This window comes from Camponotus vicinus, unplaced genomic scaffold (genome assembly GCF_025532165.1).
Source record: "Camponotus vicinus isolate PSW18456_S1 unplaced genomic scaffold, iyCamVici1.0 SCAF_9, whole genome shotgun sequence".
NCBI classification, from domain to species: domain Eukaryota; kingdom Metazoa; phylum Arthropoda; class Insecta; order Hymenoptera; family Formicidae; genus Camponotus; species Camponotus vicinus.
Window position 1 is genome coordinate 8,200,230 of NW_028141981.1, and position 17,826 is coordinate 8,218,055.

Here is a 17,826-nt window from a genome sequence, read left to right on the forward strand (position 1 = left end):
TAACTTTACAGCTGAGAATTAAAAGAATATAAATCATTTTATAACTGGGAATTTTAAAAGAATATAAATAATGTGGAAACATTAACGTCTTATGTGCAAATAATGTTGTTTTAATCATAATATATCAATAATACGTTAAATCTATTTAAACCTATTTTTTACACCGATAATAAATCGATTTTTAAAAAAATATTTGGAACTATATTGATGTTATAATTACGTGGTAAGTAAAATGTATCAAATAAATTTGTGATATTTAAAAGAAATATCTTATAATATGTATATGAGATAAATGTACAGCAATATATTTTATTTATTAAAAAAAATATCTAAGTTCTTTTTATTTCAACAAAACAATTGTATTCATTTTTGATCGCGTAATTTTAATGAAAATCTCAATTAAATCTCAATTATTATTTAGAAGATTAATTCGACGAAAACGTGCTCAAACTTGATATATAAAAATGTACAATGTGCTTATATAATAATAGTCATCAAGATTGATATAAGAAAAAAAGAACGGAAAATATATTCGGCGTACTTACTTTTTATGCGTGTTGAATATTTTTTGTCCACGGCTCGGCTGGCGCTTTCTTGCGGCGTATACATACTTGTTGTCATGGTAACCTTGTAGTCGGACGGCGAGACTCGAGCGGGTAAGATGGTTTCGTATTACGTCGCGTTATTATTTCTCGAAACACGATTATTTCTCAGTCCGTGCGAATAATTGATTCCCACGATTTATAAATACATCGAGAGGATGATCATTTAAAGCAGATATTTGTCGAAACAGATATCTCAGCAATTTATTCACAGTCAAAAGTAAGATTTGGAACAAGTAGAAAATTATAACCTATTGTTTCATATTTACATATCACGTTCCAGAATGTCCTTTCTAAGAAAAAATTACTCGATTTCGGAAACTTGCTCGAATGTTTTCGATTGATTTTGAATAAAACTTGTCTCAGAGAGGAAATGTTTTAGAATATAACTTAAGGAGATAAATATTTCTTTAATGATGCTTGTCGATTAGAATATTTCGTATAATTACTACGAATTTTTGAATTTAAATGTATAATAATTTGCTCATTTAAACCATTTTCGGGAGATACGAAATAACATACAAATCTTATTTTTTAACGCTTATTAATCATGTAGCATTCAGTATTTATATATCGATAATATTAGAATATATAATTAATTTGATCGAGATCTCACGCGCGAGCAAAGATGATGATTTCACATTTCTGGGTATTGTACTTCCCGCGGATATTTACCATGAATTATGACTCGTGTATTTATTCTCTCGTATTATAATACAAGAAAGTAATCGTTCTAAAACGCGTCAACGTATTTATTTAAAGAACTATTTATTTAAAGTGCGGATAGTGTGTGCGAAAGTGCAGTTAGGAGCAACAGGTGTAGCATCGCCGCGGCGGGTGACGCGTGAAATTGGTCGCGCAATTTTCGAATTCCCTGCGTCGTTCGTCCAATTAGTCGTGCAGGTGTCGCGCGTAGCTTGGCGCAATCTTTTTCCCTACGTACTTTTTTCACGTTATTCTTCCGCCTCGATGTAATAAAGTGCGCGTCGCGCGTGATTAACGTCGTGGAGTGTCGTACAAAGTATCGCGCGATTGTAATATGTAGTGTTTCTGCATCGAGTGTTGAGAAAGTGGAGGAACGATTGTAGTGGTAGTTGTTGGTGAACTTGAAGGAACAGTGGAGACAAGAAGACGAGAGGAGAAGGAGAGGAAAGGAAGGAGGAGAAGAGAAGATGGCGGAGCAATTGCATGCGGGTAAGCAATTTTTTTTCATAATCTATTTGATTTATTATTTATTACTTTTTTGAAGAATGAAAGAGAAACAGAATGAATAAATGAATGAATTATTACTATAATCTTAAGATATAACCTTTCAAGGAGGAATTATTATAATATTACAGTAATTATTTACAAGATATAAAGAATATATACATATATTATTTATATTAATTTATATATTAATTACTTATTTATTTATATTAATTATTATTTATTTATATTAATTATATATCATATATTATTTATATATTTATATTTTATCTATATTATTGTGTTATTTATATTACTTATATATGAATTGAAAATTTTTATTTTCATAGAATTTTTTTTAAAAAATGTATATCTAGTAAAAATTTGTTGGAGAAATTTTGTTATTTTTCTTTTATTAAATTTTTTAAGAAAATATTTAAATAAAAAATTTAATTTATGCATAATAAATATTTTCTAAAATATAAATTACTGTAATCATTGTTTTATATATTTATATGTATAATTTGGATATATTTATATTTTACAGATCAACGTAGTATATTGGAATCTCTTCGCTGTTTATCATATCGGTGAGTACCAAATTATTTCCTATTTCAATTAGAGACTAGATCAGTCTCTTTAATATGTAGATCAGTAAAAATTATATCATACATATAATAATACGTATAAGAAGCGGAATGTATATTAGAAATGAACTAGAAAGAAATTAAATTTTCTCGATTATTAGTACATAAAACTTTAGATTTGCAAATTTGATAAAAGCTGCAAAATATCTTATATTATTTGTTTATGTAATTTGAAATTGTTGAGATTTAATTCCATTTTTTATTCCTTATACGTGATTATTATAGTATATATTTAAAAAATCAAATTAAGAATATAAAAATATTATAAAAGTAATATATATATACAGGGTGACCCATTTTAACTTAGGCAGCCAAATAACTCGAAAAATAAGCAAGATAGAGAAAAATGTTTTAGACAAAAGTTGTATGGTTTCGAGGGGGCCATAAGATGGTATCATTGGTTTGACCTTGAAGAGTCATTTGAAGGTCACGTGAAGGTCACTTCAATTTTTTTAAATGGAATACCCTATATATTTTTGTACATTCTTGTAGCTTATTTCGAGAGCTTTCCAAAACACTATAATTAAGTACCTTTCCGTTAAGTACTTTTTGAGTTATGATGCTTGAAATAATTTCTTAATTTTACATAAACCGTAAAATATCTTGTAAAATATTCATTTTTCGATTATCTTACCTTAATACTTTTATGTACAAAATAATGAGAGGAATCAATTGGTGTAAAGAAAACACATAGTTGTTTTTAAGAAAAAATATGGAATTGTTAATTGCAAATTACATATTTTTTCTTCGAAACAACTATGTGTTTTCTTTACACCAATTGATTCCTCTCATTATTTTGTACATAAAACTATTAAGGTAAGGTAATCGAAAAATGAATATTTTACAAGATATTTTACGGTTTATGTAAAATTAAGAAATTATTTCAAGCCTCATAACTCAAAAAGTACTTAACGAAAATGTACTTAATTATAGTGTTTTGGAAAGCTCTCGAGATGAGCTACAAGAATGTACAAAAATATATAGGATGTTCCATTTAAAAAAATTGAAGTGACCTTCACGTGACCTTCAAATGACTCTTCAAGGTCAAACCAATGATACCATCTTATGGCCCCCTCGAAACCATACAACTTTTGTCTAAAACATTTTTCTCTATCTTGCTTATTTTTCGAGTTATTTGGCTGCCTAAGTTAAAATGGGTCACCCTGTATATATAGTATATATTAATATAGCTAAAATATTACATATAAATACATACGGTGTATACATTTCTAATACCTTCGTCCAAGAGACACAAGAGAATATTATGAAGAAAATTAAATATTTAGAAATTTTGTATTTTCAAAGTGTTGCTATTTCATTTGTAACAGTTTTGATAATAATTTACAAGTACATACTCTCATAATTCAGTTTGATTTATATATATATATTATAAAACATAGGTTTTTGAATCGTACGCATTTGCAATTATGTGGCAAATTTTTATATTTTAAAACGCAATATCTCTCGAATTAAACGTAACTTCCATGTAATTTAAAATGTTATTCAAAAACTCTTATTTTCTGTGAAAATTTACATAAATCGTGAATGTAAACTTTTAAATAATTATCTATAATAGAACTGTTACAAATAAAATATTAACATATCTCGAATATAAAATTTCTATTTAGGTTTTAATTAAATTAAATTAAATTTAAGTTTCTACATATTATACATACCTCATGAATGATGAATAATATCGGGTAAAAGATGCTTTGTATGTATTTATATAAAATAAAACTAAATTAGCATTTATAAAGAACCCAATAGAAAAGATCATTAATATATATTTCGATATATATATTTATATTAATATCCCCTTCTTTTATCATTTCAAATATTTTTTAATATAATTTGAGATATGTTTTGGCTTGCCCTTTTTATATATCATATTCCATAGTTTAATATTACGTAAACTAATGCAAAAAAGTCAATACTCAAAGATCTCTTTTAATATACATACATATATATATATATATATATATATATATATATATATATATATATATATATATATATTACAAACGTACATTAAAGAAAGTCAAGAAATATTTCACACGCGCGAATTACATAGTGCATATTTTAAAATAATTTAATAAAGAAAACGCTCTGAGAGATATAATTATCTTTTTCATAGCCTATATTCATTCATACACAACTTATTAATTTTATATTTATATAAAAAAATTATAATAATATATAAATATAATAAATAATAAATGAATTACTCTCAATATTCGAGGAATCAATAAAGCTAAAAAGTCGAGAGGATTAATTCTTTAATCTTATGTCTGAATCGTCAATCGAAATAAATTTACCAGTAATAAAACGTCCTCCATCTATAAATATCTAAAAATGCTACGCGTAACAAGTACAATGATGTTTATTATAACACTTTCGAAAACTTTCAACATTTTATGTGGGCGGGCAAACACAAATGAAGCGGACGATCGGCTCGATTACTTACTACCAAAAATGTTTTCGGCCGGGAACGGGTTATATCGAGAGCATTAATTGCGCGCCCCGGCATAGTAAACGTTGAAAACGCGCGGCGTTATATCACACGTAATGTCATATACGCAAAAATTTTTTATAAGTTTTGATTTATAAACCGTTTGATGTATCGCGTTGCACGAACGCGAGTAGCGCATTTTATATACACATCGGGATGCATTACTAACGTTTTATGCATACCCTCCCTTCCCCCGCGCGCACTTTGATCGACGGGAGAGCCGGGGCTGATGGAAAAAATGCGGCGTGCATAACTCGATTATAGACTGCACATACGTTGCCATGTACATGAGCGTCGTTTTTACGCATCCCCAACGATGGTGACGATGTTGTGTGTGTTCGTCGCACGCGGGGACGGAGGGCGGAATATTATACCGATATCTGACGTTATACATGGGAGGGGTAGAGAGGAAGTGAAAATACCGACCTTTTATTTACTCTCCGTAAATACAGCCGGATTAACCAATTAGCATCAATTTCGCATGAGGATCCTAATCGTGCCGCGCTCTTTGACGTTCTCAGATCGGATTTGTTGTAACACGCGACTCGTTTTTTTTTTCTTTTTTCGTAGATCAAGTTTATCTACGGGCTGTCGATGTGAAATCTGTGGAAGTAGAGGCGAAAAAAATGCGGGAAAATTCGAGAGAAAGAGAAAGAGAGAGAGAGAGAGACCAATGTAAATGTTTGAAGAGTTAATTGATATAATTGAAAAATTGCGTTACTAGTGGAGCGTATATGTTTTAAAACACGCGTAATATTTTCAGAGTCAGAGCGGGAAATTGAACGATGCGCGCGTTCTATAAAAGTATTCATTATAGAATCGAGTATATAAAAAATATGTTTTTGATTTAATATTGCAAAAATATGGCAGGAATACTGTAGTTTTAACGTAGGTTTTTAATATAGTTTCGTTTTTTTTTTTTTTTTTTTTAATGAAACATCATATTTACCGTAATTTTTTATTTTTTTTTGCCTCAATACTTTATCAATATATAATATTTCGCGATACTTTGCAGAATACAAGAGTCACAATTCAAAGAAATTATTATAAAAGATGATTTTTGTTAGATGTATAATTTTCGTATAATTTTTCTTTAATCACACTTTTATTTTTATATCATTTTTCTTGCTCTCGCAGTACATCATTATTCACATTATGTTGCTACATCATTTTTTATTAATTATCTTAATCGCGTTATTACGATATTGATCTCGTGTCGAGCATCCCTCGTTCTCGAATCTCTTCACTCTCTTTCTTTATTTCCTTTTCTCTCTACATTTCTACTAATCCATTTCTGCAATGTACCCTCTCAGAAAGTATTGAGACGTATTGATATTTATTATATCCCACGTTTCGAGCAAAAATAAAAGAACGAGAAAATTAAATAATAATTATTTGTCGCCGTTATTACGTGTCGCGTCAATAAATGTGAGGAAAAAAAAACAGGAAACAAAAAATTAGCCGTCATTGACGGCGCTCGTGAACGTCGCTACAAAATAACGGACTAGCCTTTTAGAGTTCATCATTACCACCACCAGCATCGTCGCCGCCGCCGCCACCATCAGCACCACCACCACTTCCGCAAAATTTATTAAATGATTTATTTGATGTTTGTACCGTGCAACCCGCGCGTACGTGTGTATGTACGCGTGCATACATACGTGTATGCGCGCGAGTATCGAGCGCGGACGCCACACAACCTCTCACCCACCAGCTATCTCCACCCTACTCACTCCCGTTATCCCTTTCAGCCACCTCTGCGTATATACCCTGTGTGCCGGCCTGCACCATCGGCAGGCGCAGCCGAGCGTCCGCCAATTATTCAGCAAATGTTATAATTGGCGCATTCCATTACGCGTAATGGATCGCACTTAGCGGCTGCCGGTGTGATTGGGGCTACAGAACCGTAGAGAGGGAGGGAGGAGAGGGGGCTGATGACCGGTTGGCAAAGAGGGTGAGCGGGGAGAGTAGAAGGAGGTGAGCCCAATCTCGATAATACGACCGTAGTGAGGGATATGACCTAACACGTATGAGCTACTTGAAGATAGGAATGTCTATGCGTAGCATTGATTTTAAAGCAACAAAATAAGGATCTATCAATTTTCGAGTAAGCATACAATATTCGAACTATTGGAGGCTGCATTTGCTATTCAAACACGCTAAAACGTACAACTATAGCAAGAACATGTGTTGGATATAAAGATGATGATGTCGGACGTAATTTCATCATTTGCACACGTACAAATATTGTAATTTATAAAAGAACAAATTTTATAAGAGAATATTTTATGTTACATTTTATAAACATTTTTCAATTTTTGTACTTGTGTGATGACGCGTTTTATCAATTTATTGTGAAAGTAAATGATTTCTCTTACATCTTTAATTGGCAAAATTGTTAATTTAATTCAATTATTTTAGGGGTTTACCGATGTTTATTTGCTCTAGTAACTCTAATAATATTCATATTCCCATATTCGTTACATCCAACGAGTTTATCAAGTATCTAATAATTCACGTGATTTTATGTAATAATATGTAATAGTAATGAATATGCAGTATAGTGTAGTGAGTCAACAAATTCGCTAATTTTCTTCTTCACTCGCATCGCCACGTAATCGTATAATAAGTATTCAATTATCCGATATATAATATTATTACACCAACATAATTCCTTCACGTGGCAAAAGCAGCAATAAATTTCCTTTTTTCTCTATCTTTAATACATATGATTAATTTATATCTTTATTATTATATTAATATATTTAAATCTATATTATTTATTATTCATTTTATATATAAGTCTTTATATATAAACGGAGTCACTGTGCTTCTCTTTATATGTATATATGTATATGTATATAAAGAGAAGCACAGTAACTTAGTTTATATGTATAATAAAGACTTGTAGTTTAAAATAAATGAAGCATTTGTAAAAAATCTCAAAAAAATTATAAAGCTTGACAATTTCCATCACTCTTTTTCTCTTCTTCTCTTTTCTTTCTCTCTCTCTCTCTCTCTCTCTCTCTCATTTTCATTGACGATCGATTCTCGCACGATAATAATATCCGCAATTAGAAACGCGCCGCGAGTGATTCATGCGAGCATTTATATACATACTCACACACACACACGCGCGTTCCCATATATGCGACTAATCTTCAGCCGGTTACGCGGTTTCGTTCGATGAACGTAGATTGGATAGCGGGCCATCATTTACCCTGGAAACACACACGGTGCAGGACACAGGCTGCGGTATGCTGCGCGTACACCATGACAATTATTAGGATAGCAATTACGACGGTGGCAGCGATACACGAGTACGCAAGTCACTATCTGCCTACTACTAGCGGAACGCTCTATCCGCGCGTACACACATATATACACATACATGCAACACACACGTGAGCATCCAGAGCGAGAAAATCTACCCGGATACCAGGAAACAGACTCAGGTGCGCCACGCCGGCCGGTATTGAATTTATAATTCCATTAGGGACCGCGCCGCTCCCCGATCATTTTCGCGTCTTCGCCTTTCATGGCACCGGCCGCCACGTGCCGTCGATCGAATCGTTTAGCATTTCGCTCTATTTTCAGGCTCGCTACACAAGGAGAATTCGGAAATTTTGCGGTTTTCCCAAGCGATAAGTTTTTCCTCATCTGCCTGAAATTGAATGAAAAGTGTACATGGCATTGTCTCGTGACAAACGAAAGAGACAACTGTTTAAAGTTAACTATCATTATACACATCTATTCTCAAATAATATTTCCAATTAAATATATCTTTATCTCTATATAAATTTGATTCTAGTTTGTTGATTAAACAGTCATAAAATTAACAGCATGAAATTCGAATTCATAAATTTTTCTCCAGTCCTAAAGCTTATATAGAGATTATAAAATATTTGACTTTGATTTTTAATTCTTTATTTTTACACAATTTAATATCGCGGTTTAATTAATATTTAATTTGATAATACGCAGTAAATGCATTTCAAAGAATGTGTAATGTATGAATTGAAATTTGTAAATATACATAAATGAGGGGAAAAGAAATTATAATTGTCACTCATTTATTTCAAATAAAAAATAAAAAATATACGCATACAATAAAATATATAGTTTTAATAAGAGCGAAAAAATCAAAATACATACACTAAAAATCAATCTCTCATTTATTTTGGGGATTAAAAAAATTTGCAATCAAATTGCGAAAACTTATCGCTTTCAAGTTCGACTTTGATTTAGGGATTTTTGAGACTGAACCAGATAAGAGATTGAATCTGATTCATTTACGAAGGAAGTAAAGTTAAAAAATTACATCCACAATACTTAGCAACATAACAACAGAAAAAATTGTATACAATTTCTCATAAATTAACTGAATTTGCGAGATAGCATGAAACTTGACAATTATTAGATGATTTTACAACTATGATCTACTTTTTCAATTCTTTATTTCTTTTTCTATCCTTTCCTATCTTTTCATACTTTTTAAATTGTATGCGTAACATTTGATTTTTCTCATAAAATAAGTAACTATTTGTATTTCTTTTATTTATTAAATTTTTATCTCTGTGTTAATACTTTATAATGCGTGTGAAAAGCTAATAATCTTTATTGAAAAAGAATAATTTACTTTTTCGAGAAGTATAATGTCGAAGAAATCAATTTCAAACTACTGTTATTTGAAAGCTTCGTTACTCACGATCTGTCATGTATTTTTTTAATACGAATATTATGGATTTCGAAAATGAGGTCCTTAATCGTAATCAAAGTGCAAGAATTATTTAAATTAGACCAACAAAATAAATGAGATCGTCGGACCAATAGATATCGGGTACTTCCTAACAAGCGCGCGCGGAATCTGAAATCCGGCCGATGGAATATAACGGGACGGCGAGAAGCGAGAGAACGAGTTTTTCCCGCGGGCGGGATTACGTCTATCCTGTATACGTTACACGTGAACCAGATATGTCGATCTGATCTCTCCCCCGCCGAGTCGAAGGAGAACGAAGGAACGGCCGCGAAGTGGATTCGAAAATTGAAAATCATTGCTGCTTCTGATCCCCTTAGTTTCGCCAGACAACCTCAATAAATTCTCCGCTCGCCCTCGCGCCCGTGGCTTTATTCTTTATAAGGCGTTATATCGAAGAAAAGAATATCCCAGAATCTCCCGACTATCTTTCTCTCTCTCTCTCCCTCTTTTTTTTCTCTCGCGTTCTTCCTCTTTGTCCAGCGAAACGTTCGGATCCCTCGTTTTAACGACGTATATGCTATTAACGTCGCAAATTGTATGAACGTTAATATACATATTTCAAATTTTACTATTATTTCTTTCTCCTTTTTCATACATTTATACCAAGATAAGTAATAGAACTTCTCCGAGTAAAGAGTATTAAGCTAAAAGGGTTGGGCCCGATGAATAAAACAATAGGATAAAAATATATTTGTTATCCATTGCAGGCTTGCAATAAAGTTTTTCCTCCTTTTTTCATTTTAGAGCTTTAATCATATTAAAACGTTTTCTTATAAGGAGGAATAAGAGAGTCTGCGGAAAAAGTTAAGAAAGATGCCGGAGAGCTTTTAAGATGAAAATTGAAATATTTTAATATTCTACTTGTTAAAAAATAATAGAGAGGCAGAAGTATGCAAAGAATATTCACGTTAGAAATTAATCTAACATATATATATACTATTAAAATAAAATTTACAATCTGTTGTTGCTATAAATTGTCATCATTATTATTACATTTATCATTTTAATTACTTAAAGTAATTACCTCAGCGGTAGAATATGTCTTAATAATTGAAAGGACCGAGCAACATCGTTAATACAGAGATATCACGGGTGGCGAAAGATGTCGGGCCGTCTAATAAACAATTGCCTTCGTTCGCGACGTCGCGCGCGCAAAGTGGCCTTATTTTTCCCCTAATTCCATCAGGGCTGAAAGTGGCGACGCGGCGCGAACGAAGCCCGAGAAGGGTAGAGACAGACACCACGCTCTCTGCTTCTCATCTCTCTTCTCTTCTCGGGACGGTAAAGCGTGAAGCTACAGCCGCCGCTGCTGCTGCTGCTGCTGCTGGTGTTGCTGCTGCTGCTGCTTCCGCCGCCGCCGTCGCCGTCGCCGGGTCCTGGAGCGCCGCGTTTCTCAGCGGCTTTGACATGCAAATTGCCTGACAATGAATTTCGTAAAACCTTTTACCGCGGAGTGCGCTTCGCGACGGAGGGGGGAAAGATGGTGGCGCAGGGGTGAGCGGGATGGAGAAAGAGGGAGAGAGAAAGAGAGAGAGAGAGAGGAAGAGAGGGATGAAACAGAGCACGCCCTCCCGCACGACCCTACGCATGCATTTGCGCGAGGGGGAGGAAGAGGGAACGGACAGGGGGCTCGGGAAGAGAGACGCCAGACGACGTCGCGATATTAATCACTGTCTACTGGCGTCAGGCAGCCTCAACCATCTTCTCTCCGTGAAGCGCGAATCTCGTGATACTCGAAAATCAGTTACTCGAGCCCGATTAAAACGACCCCACCCCGCCTTCTCTCTCGTGACTGGATTGAGATTGATACCAATCTCGCGCGTTTTATCGAAGACACCGATTGTTGAGAGAATAAACGAAAAGAATTAATTTCTCATATTGTGATCTTTTAATTGAAGAATTATTTAATACCGAAGATGGAAATTTATAATCGTCCAGAGATTTTTAAGATTGCGGGAGATAATAATGTTATTTTCAAGTAATAATCTCGGTTATTACATATATATATTAAAATAGATTATCATAACTGATCGATTGTTTGACTAGCAAATTGTATAAAAATTATAAAAAAAGAGATTGAGTGTTTCTTTCGATTTATTCTTTTGTTAAATGTTTCCATTTTGCTTATATTTTATAAAACAAAAATAGGCTCTTTAAGAAAAATGTGTGTCAGGCGCTCTCTCTTTATTTTTTCAAATATTTCTCATACATGTTCCTTAGCTAATCTACTTCTAAAAGGAAGAAAAAAGAAATTCAATTTTACTCGCGTTCGTCATTCAACAGAGAACGCCACTTTTCCGTCGAATCTTTGCAGGACTCGCCTCTGCAGGAAATGGCAGCAGCTATCGCGGTTATTTTATTCGTATCGCCGCGGAGATCGCGTTTGCCGTAAAAAGGATACTCGCGCGCGTTGCCTGAATTGTAAAGGACCGCTAACCAATGGCGCGGCGGCGGGAGCGGAAACGGGGGAGGTAGAGGAGAGAGTATCCGCAAAATCCGCCCACCGATTCCGGCAAGTTACGAGGAAGGAATGTTATCGGAATAGGGTACAGCGGGATCAATCGGATTTTTCTGCCCGAGTCCGCTCTCGGTGTACAATGACGCGAGAGAGTCGACGGTACCGGCTCGTTGAATCCCGGCTAGCCACGTAATGGGTATCGAGAGACATCGTTAAGCGTCGATCGCCTCTCCCAAAGTGGCCCGGCGCCTTGATTCAACCTCCCTCCCTCGTCTTCCTAACCCGTCGTTTTCTCCGTCTCGCCTTCATCTCGCGCCACGCCAGGCAAGGGTGCTGTAAGCTGTAAGGTTACGTCGGTGCTATAGATCGCGATGGAGCACGTCGAGGTGGCGGCGAAGCGGGATAAGAAGGGGGAGGAAACGAGGAAGGAGCGGAAGCGAGAGGAGAAGGTGAAAGTAGGAGAGGAGGTTAAGGAAGGTGGGTGCGCGGAGAGGAATGGGGGATAAACCATGATGTCGTTGATTAATACGGTTTACCAGTAAGTGTAACGGAGTGTGCAGAACGCTCGTCCCCCGCGCACCTCCCTTTCCTGCATCCTGCCTGCAAGCTCTTCTGTCTTCCATCGGGGTGGTTGCCTCCTTTCCTCTCTCTAACCACCATCTCCGTCTTCTTCGCCATCGCCACCACCACTATCACCTCCGCCGTCGCCGCCGTGGAGGCACAAGAGCTGCCTCCCTTCCACTCCCGGTGGAATCCGTTGCACCAACCGGGAGCCACGTGCCGATCAATGGCGTCTTGCTGCTGGTTGGTCGAGCCGGGAACAACCCCCTCGCTCGCTTCTCCATCTCGCCCTCCCGCACCACCCTTCCTTCCCGTCTCTTCCTATCTACCCCTCCGCGTGCTCTTTCTCTCCTTCCTTTTTACCCCGCGAGAAGACTCGCCGCGTATCCCTGAGGAGGGTTGATCCCATAAGAGAGGGCGAGCTTTTCTTATGAGGAGCATTGATTGCCAACACCCCCTTCGCCCTTTTCACCGACTTGCGTCCCGCTTCTTCTCTTTTTTCCTCCTGCCTCTTTCGCTGCGTTCCGCTTCTACTCCCGAGGCTACCTCTCTTCCGTCTTTCTTTTTCCTCCGCGATGTTACATTGTTTCTTCTAACTCCTGTGTTTTTACTCCGGTGTTGTCTCGGCTGTTCTCAGTTAAGGTACAATTATTCTAGTCTATATGGAATCAAGAGGGTACTTTTCGCGAGGCTGGAATGCCATTGGCGGACACGAAGATGGAATACTTATTGCATCGAGATCAAATCGCGGAACGATATCTGCGATATGTAATCCCGCGATAGCGGTAAAGTAAGTTACGGAATCGGAATTTTCAGGATGGACGATAAACCGATCGATCTCGGAGCGAAGTGTATAATAATCAAGTTCGAATACTCTTTTCCAAACTCTCTACAAGGATAAATGAAATAATTATGCGAGGAAATGATTCGTACACCGGATTCATGAGAGAACAAGTTTATTCGATATATCACTACCACAGTTCTGACTACATAGTGTAATCGCTACCTTACAATATACCTTTTATTAGACTATCTTTGATTAGCAATGACTATTTATCGGGAGGTAATATACAGGTCTCTACAAATAACTACGTCCGCTCTCGCTTCTACGCCTCTCGCTTCGCGAAAATGCAGTGAAATTAAACGGAATTATATCTTTTTCTCGTTATCACTTTCTCTCATCGAATTCACGCATGGCATCAAATCAAATCCGTACATACACTCACTCTTACCTGCGATCGTTTCTTCTTAATTTAAAGAAATTAAGAAGAAATGACCGATCTTGTGATTTGATGATTAATAATCGCTACGTGTTACCTGACAAAAATCTGAAATCGATCCATGTCGCCGAACTTTTTCTTTTTCTTTTCTTTTTTTAAGGCATATAAGAGTAGTAGCCGACTCGAGACGAGTTTCCTCGCGTTATTTGTAGTCGGAAATTAAAACCGATATAATCGTAATGAAATCAATTTGATTAAAGAAACATCGCTGAAACATCAACAGTGATTTTCTTATTTTTCTCTTTCGATTTAATAAGATCGAATTTAAGATTATACCGGTTTCAAATCCCGTTCCTATAGGAATGTTATAATGAATGCACACACACTCGAGCCTATTCGCGTAGGTTGAACGAATCGACTGGTCGAGCATATCGAGCGATTGAATATACAGCGCATCAGGCACGTGTTGGTCCGTCGCGTCTTCTTTCTCTCGCGTGGAAGGAAACGAAACCATTTTTTCGCAAACACTTGGCTATACATCTTTGTATAAGTTTCGACATACTTTAAGACTGATTCACATTATATGATACAACACGAAACGGTGAAAAATTTTTCCACAATAACGAGTATACACATTCACATATTAAATCATATAAAATGACATGTAAACACAAATACATTTGATATTATGAAAGAACATTCCGTCATTGTATTATAATATAATGTATAATATATTGTCGTACAATGTGAATCGATCTTATCGTATCGGTTTTTTGCTCCAAATTTCTATTATTTCCATTATATACAAATCGCGACGTTTTAAATTTAACATGTCAAATTGAAATCTAGTCTCCTCTTCTTGTAGTTTTTTTTTTAAGAATTGTCTTCACTTGTAAATAACAAATTCGCCAATCTTGCTGTGTCTGGAACTGAATGTTTTGCATAACAATATTCATTGGAAGTAGTTGCAGTGATATAAATATGTTTGCATCGCAAGTTAAGGCAATAAATAAAATATCACTGAGTAGCCTAGAATGAAGATTTGGACATTATTGTTGATTATATATATAAGAAGAACGTTTATGTCTGTGAATACTACTGAAGATTATTGTGATGAAGGTTGCCTATTTACATCTCGTCCGCAATTATAACAAAGTAATTTGCAAATTGATAGTGCTGCATTATTCAACAGTTTATTGCATATTTAACGAGTATTAAAATGTAATCTTATTTCTTTTCCACTTTTTATTAAACTGAAAAAGGTAGAAAGTTAAGAAAAAATGTCAAGAATAATAAAAAAAATACGTGTACTACTTAACCCGTGTACTACTTAAATTTAAACATTAGTAACTTTCATAAAAAAAGATTTAGGCTAAAATATGTTTTATGGAATCGATTTTCTGTATTATATAAATGAAAATGGAATTGATTGTCGAATTTGCTTCAAACGGAAACCTCATACTTCTAAAAAGCAGCGTGTTCTACGATTTAAAATAAGATTTTCTATCAAAAGTGCGCAAGTTCTTAATAGGCGCATCATAATAATAATTTATTTTAACAAGTTACAAAATCGAAGATATGAATACAGTTTGCAACGAACTATTTAACCGAACAAAGTTATCAACTCGCGGCACTGTGATTAAATCATCATCGCTTGCCGGAATTGAGCCGCTTAAACTCGTCTATCACAATGTCAAAAAAACGCCAAAAAAGCTTTATTCGCTCAAAAAAATATGATAAGACTCAAATATAATCATGAGGAAAGCACTTGTACAGATTAAGGAGCAGCATAATCTCATAAAGTACAATTTTCGATGCTCTAGACGGAAAATTCAACTGAATCATTAAATCCAAAGAAATTTTAAATTCTATAGAATTATAAAAAGAATTCTATAAAATTATAATAAAAAAAATTCTATAAAATTATAATAGAAAAGATCATTTCAACCAATAACATCTACTTGAAAAAGGCATCAAGAAAAGAAATTCTTCATATTCTCATTATAAAAATACGCACAGAGATATATTATCCTCTGTAGCATCGAGATTCGAACTCACCGAGATTATTATATCGCTCCTGATTTTTTGCAATCACCCGATGCTTACAACCCCTTGACGGGATTTACGCCACGTTTACGAAACGATTTCGGCATCCGTCGAGGCGATCCTATGGATCCTCCTTGGTGGTTGGCTGTATCTGATGCACTACGCCGGGCAAATGATGATGATGATGGTGCTCCGGTCGCCTGGAGAGACCTAACAAGGGTGGCAGCAGCGGAAGAGGCAAAGGCAGGGGCAGACCGCCAGGAAAACCGGCGAGGCCGCCGAGAAGAGCCGAGGCAGTCGAATGTTCCTGAGCTTTTCTTCGCAACTCGGCCAGGCTATTGCTCCGATGAAGATCAGTACCGCTGCCGGCGGTACCTGGCTTGCAGCAACCGCAGATAGAACCGGGCCAGCCGGTTGGCGACCAGGACAGCATCTCCTGGAGGCTACTCGGTCGATGCTGATCGCTGGTGGTCCACAGAGACGGTGTCGAAGTCAGCGATGTCGACGCGCTGCTGACGATTTTGTTGCTGAAGAGCGGCGGCGAAAATTGGGCGGCCAAATGAGGCGAGAAGAAGAGAGATGTCGGTGGTTCTACCGGCCTGAAGCCAGCGCCTATTCCCGTGGTGCTAAAAATTTCATGAGAAAAAAAGAAAGATTAATATAAATCAGAAGAAAATAAAAATAAAAATCTAATTTAAAATGTATGATATAGATATAAAAAAAGTATAAAGAACATGGCTTATTACAATATAGGTTTTTAATCATCTGCATAAAGAATATTCGATGCGTCATAAATATTTCAAATTGTAGAGAACTCATCAGTGAGAAATTAAAATTTTTAGTCAATAAACCTCATCATTCAATTTAAGGATCTTATAGTACATTGGGAGATATATTGTGATTTTGATATTTCCAATTATTACGTTTATTTTGATTTTGTTGGAAAAAATATCTGAAAATCTTTAATTTAAGCTCTTCTATTATCTTTAAAAAATAGAAAAAAAAGCACTCTTTTCGTGAATATATCAAATATTATATCAAAGTAAATATTAATCTCTTCCAATCAAAATAAATGTGTTAATAGAACACGATTGCAATCAGTTATATCCTCTTCATAGGCTTCACGCTGTGCTTATGAAACAATTTTGGTACCGTCGAAACGATCCTAGGAATTCTTTTTGATAACGTGTGCACCATGGCAAATAAGTGATGATGATACATATTCGTTTATATTATAGAAAATCGTAACGAGATAAAGTAAAAGCAAAATAATATTAAAGGATATTATTCCAATTGAAAGGACAATGTTTGTACAATAAAAAACAGTCTGTTATATATCGAAAAATTTCGTTTTTAGTGCGCTATTATTTGTACATACAGGTATTCGTCTCCATTCGATCGGAAAGATAAGTGACGCAAGCCATTTATCGTCGTATTTATTTCTTAAAATACTTGGGATAAATATATTAACAGACCGTCATTTTTTTAGAGCTATTTAAAGATTATTAATCCGCACTATTAATTAATTTATTTTCGCGATTAATGATTTGTAAAAATACCGAGGAGTTATAGCCGACGAGTATTTCTTGCAATATATTTATTTAGAAAATAGGAATTGAAGAGAATGGGAATTATAAATTATTGTTTTATTAGGATATTTGATGAGAAACCCTTTATGCTTTGTTATATTTTGAGATGCAAAAATGAGATACGAAAATGTATCGAGACATGTAATTATATGATATAATTATTACAATTAGGATTGGCCGGAAAAGTCCAATGAATGGAAAAAACATGGTAATTCCGGTTTTTACTGTCCCAGACTTTATTCAATGC

The 17,826-nt window shown here is 35.0% G+C and overlaps 1 protein-coding gene and 1 long non-coding RNA gene across 2 annotated transcripts in view; one reads left to right on the plus strand and one right to left on the minus strand.

The window, feature by feature from the left end:
* The first annotated feature begins 1,454 nt into the window (after positions 1-1,454).
* Positions 1,455-17,826, plus strand: part of LOC145977045 (uncharacterized) — a 46,514-nt gene continuing 30,142 nt past the window's right edge. Inside the window, exons 1-2 of the long non-coding RNA XR_014440394.1 lie at positions 1,455-1,796; positions 2,338-2,380. This is a non-coding gene — a long non-coding RNA (uncharacterized LOC145977045). The remainder of the gene's footprint in view (positions 1,797-2,337; positions 2,381-17,826) is intronic.
* The window catches only part of Drgx (Dorsal root ganglia homeobox), a 40,556-nt gene continuing 36,393 nt past the window's right edge, over positions 13,664-17,826 (minus strand). The window contains exon 5 of the mRNA XM_083108685.1: positions 13,664-16,616. Within this exon, the coding sequence (XP_082964811.1) occupies positions 16,112-16,616 (505 nt within the window). The 3' untranslated portion in view covers positions 13,664-16,111. The remainder of the gene's footprint in view (positions 16,617-17,826) is intronic.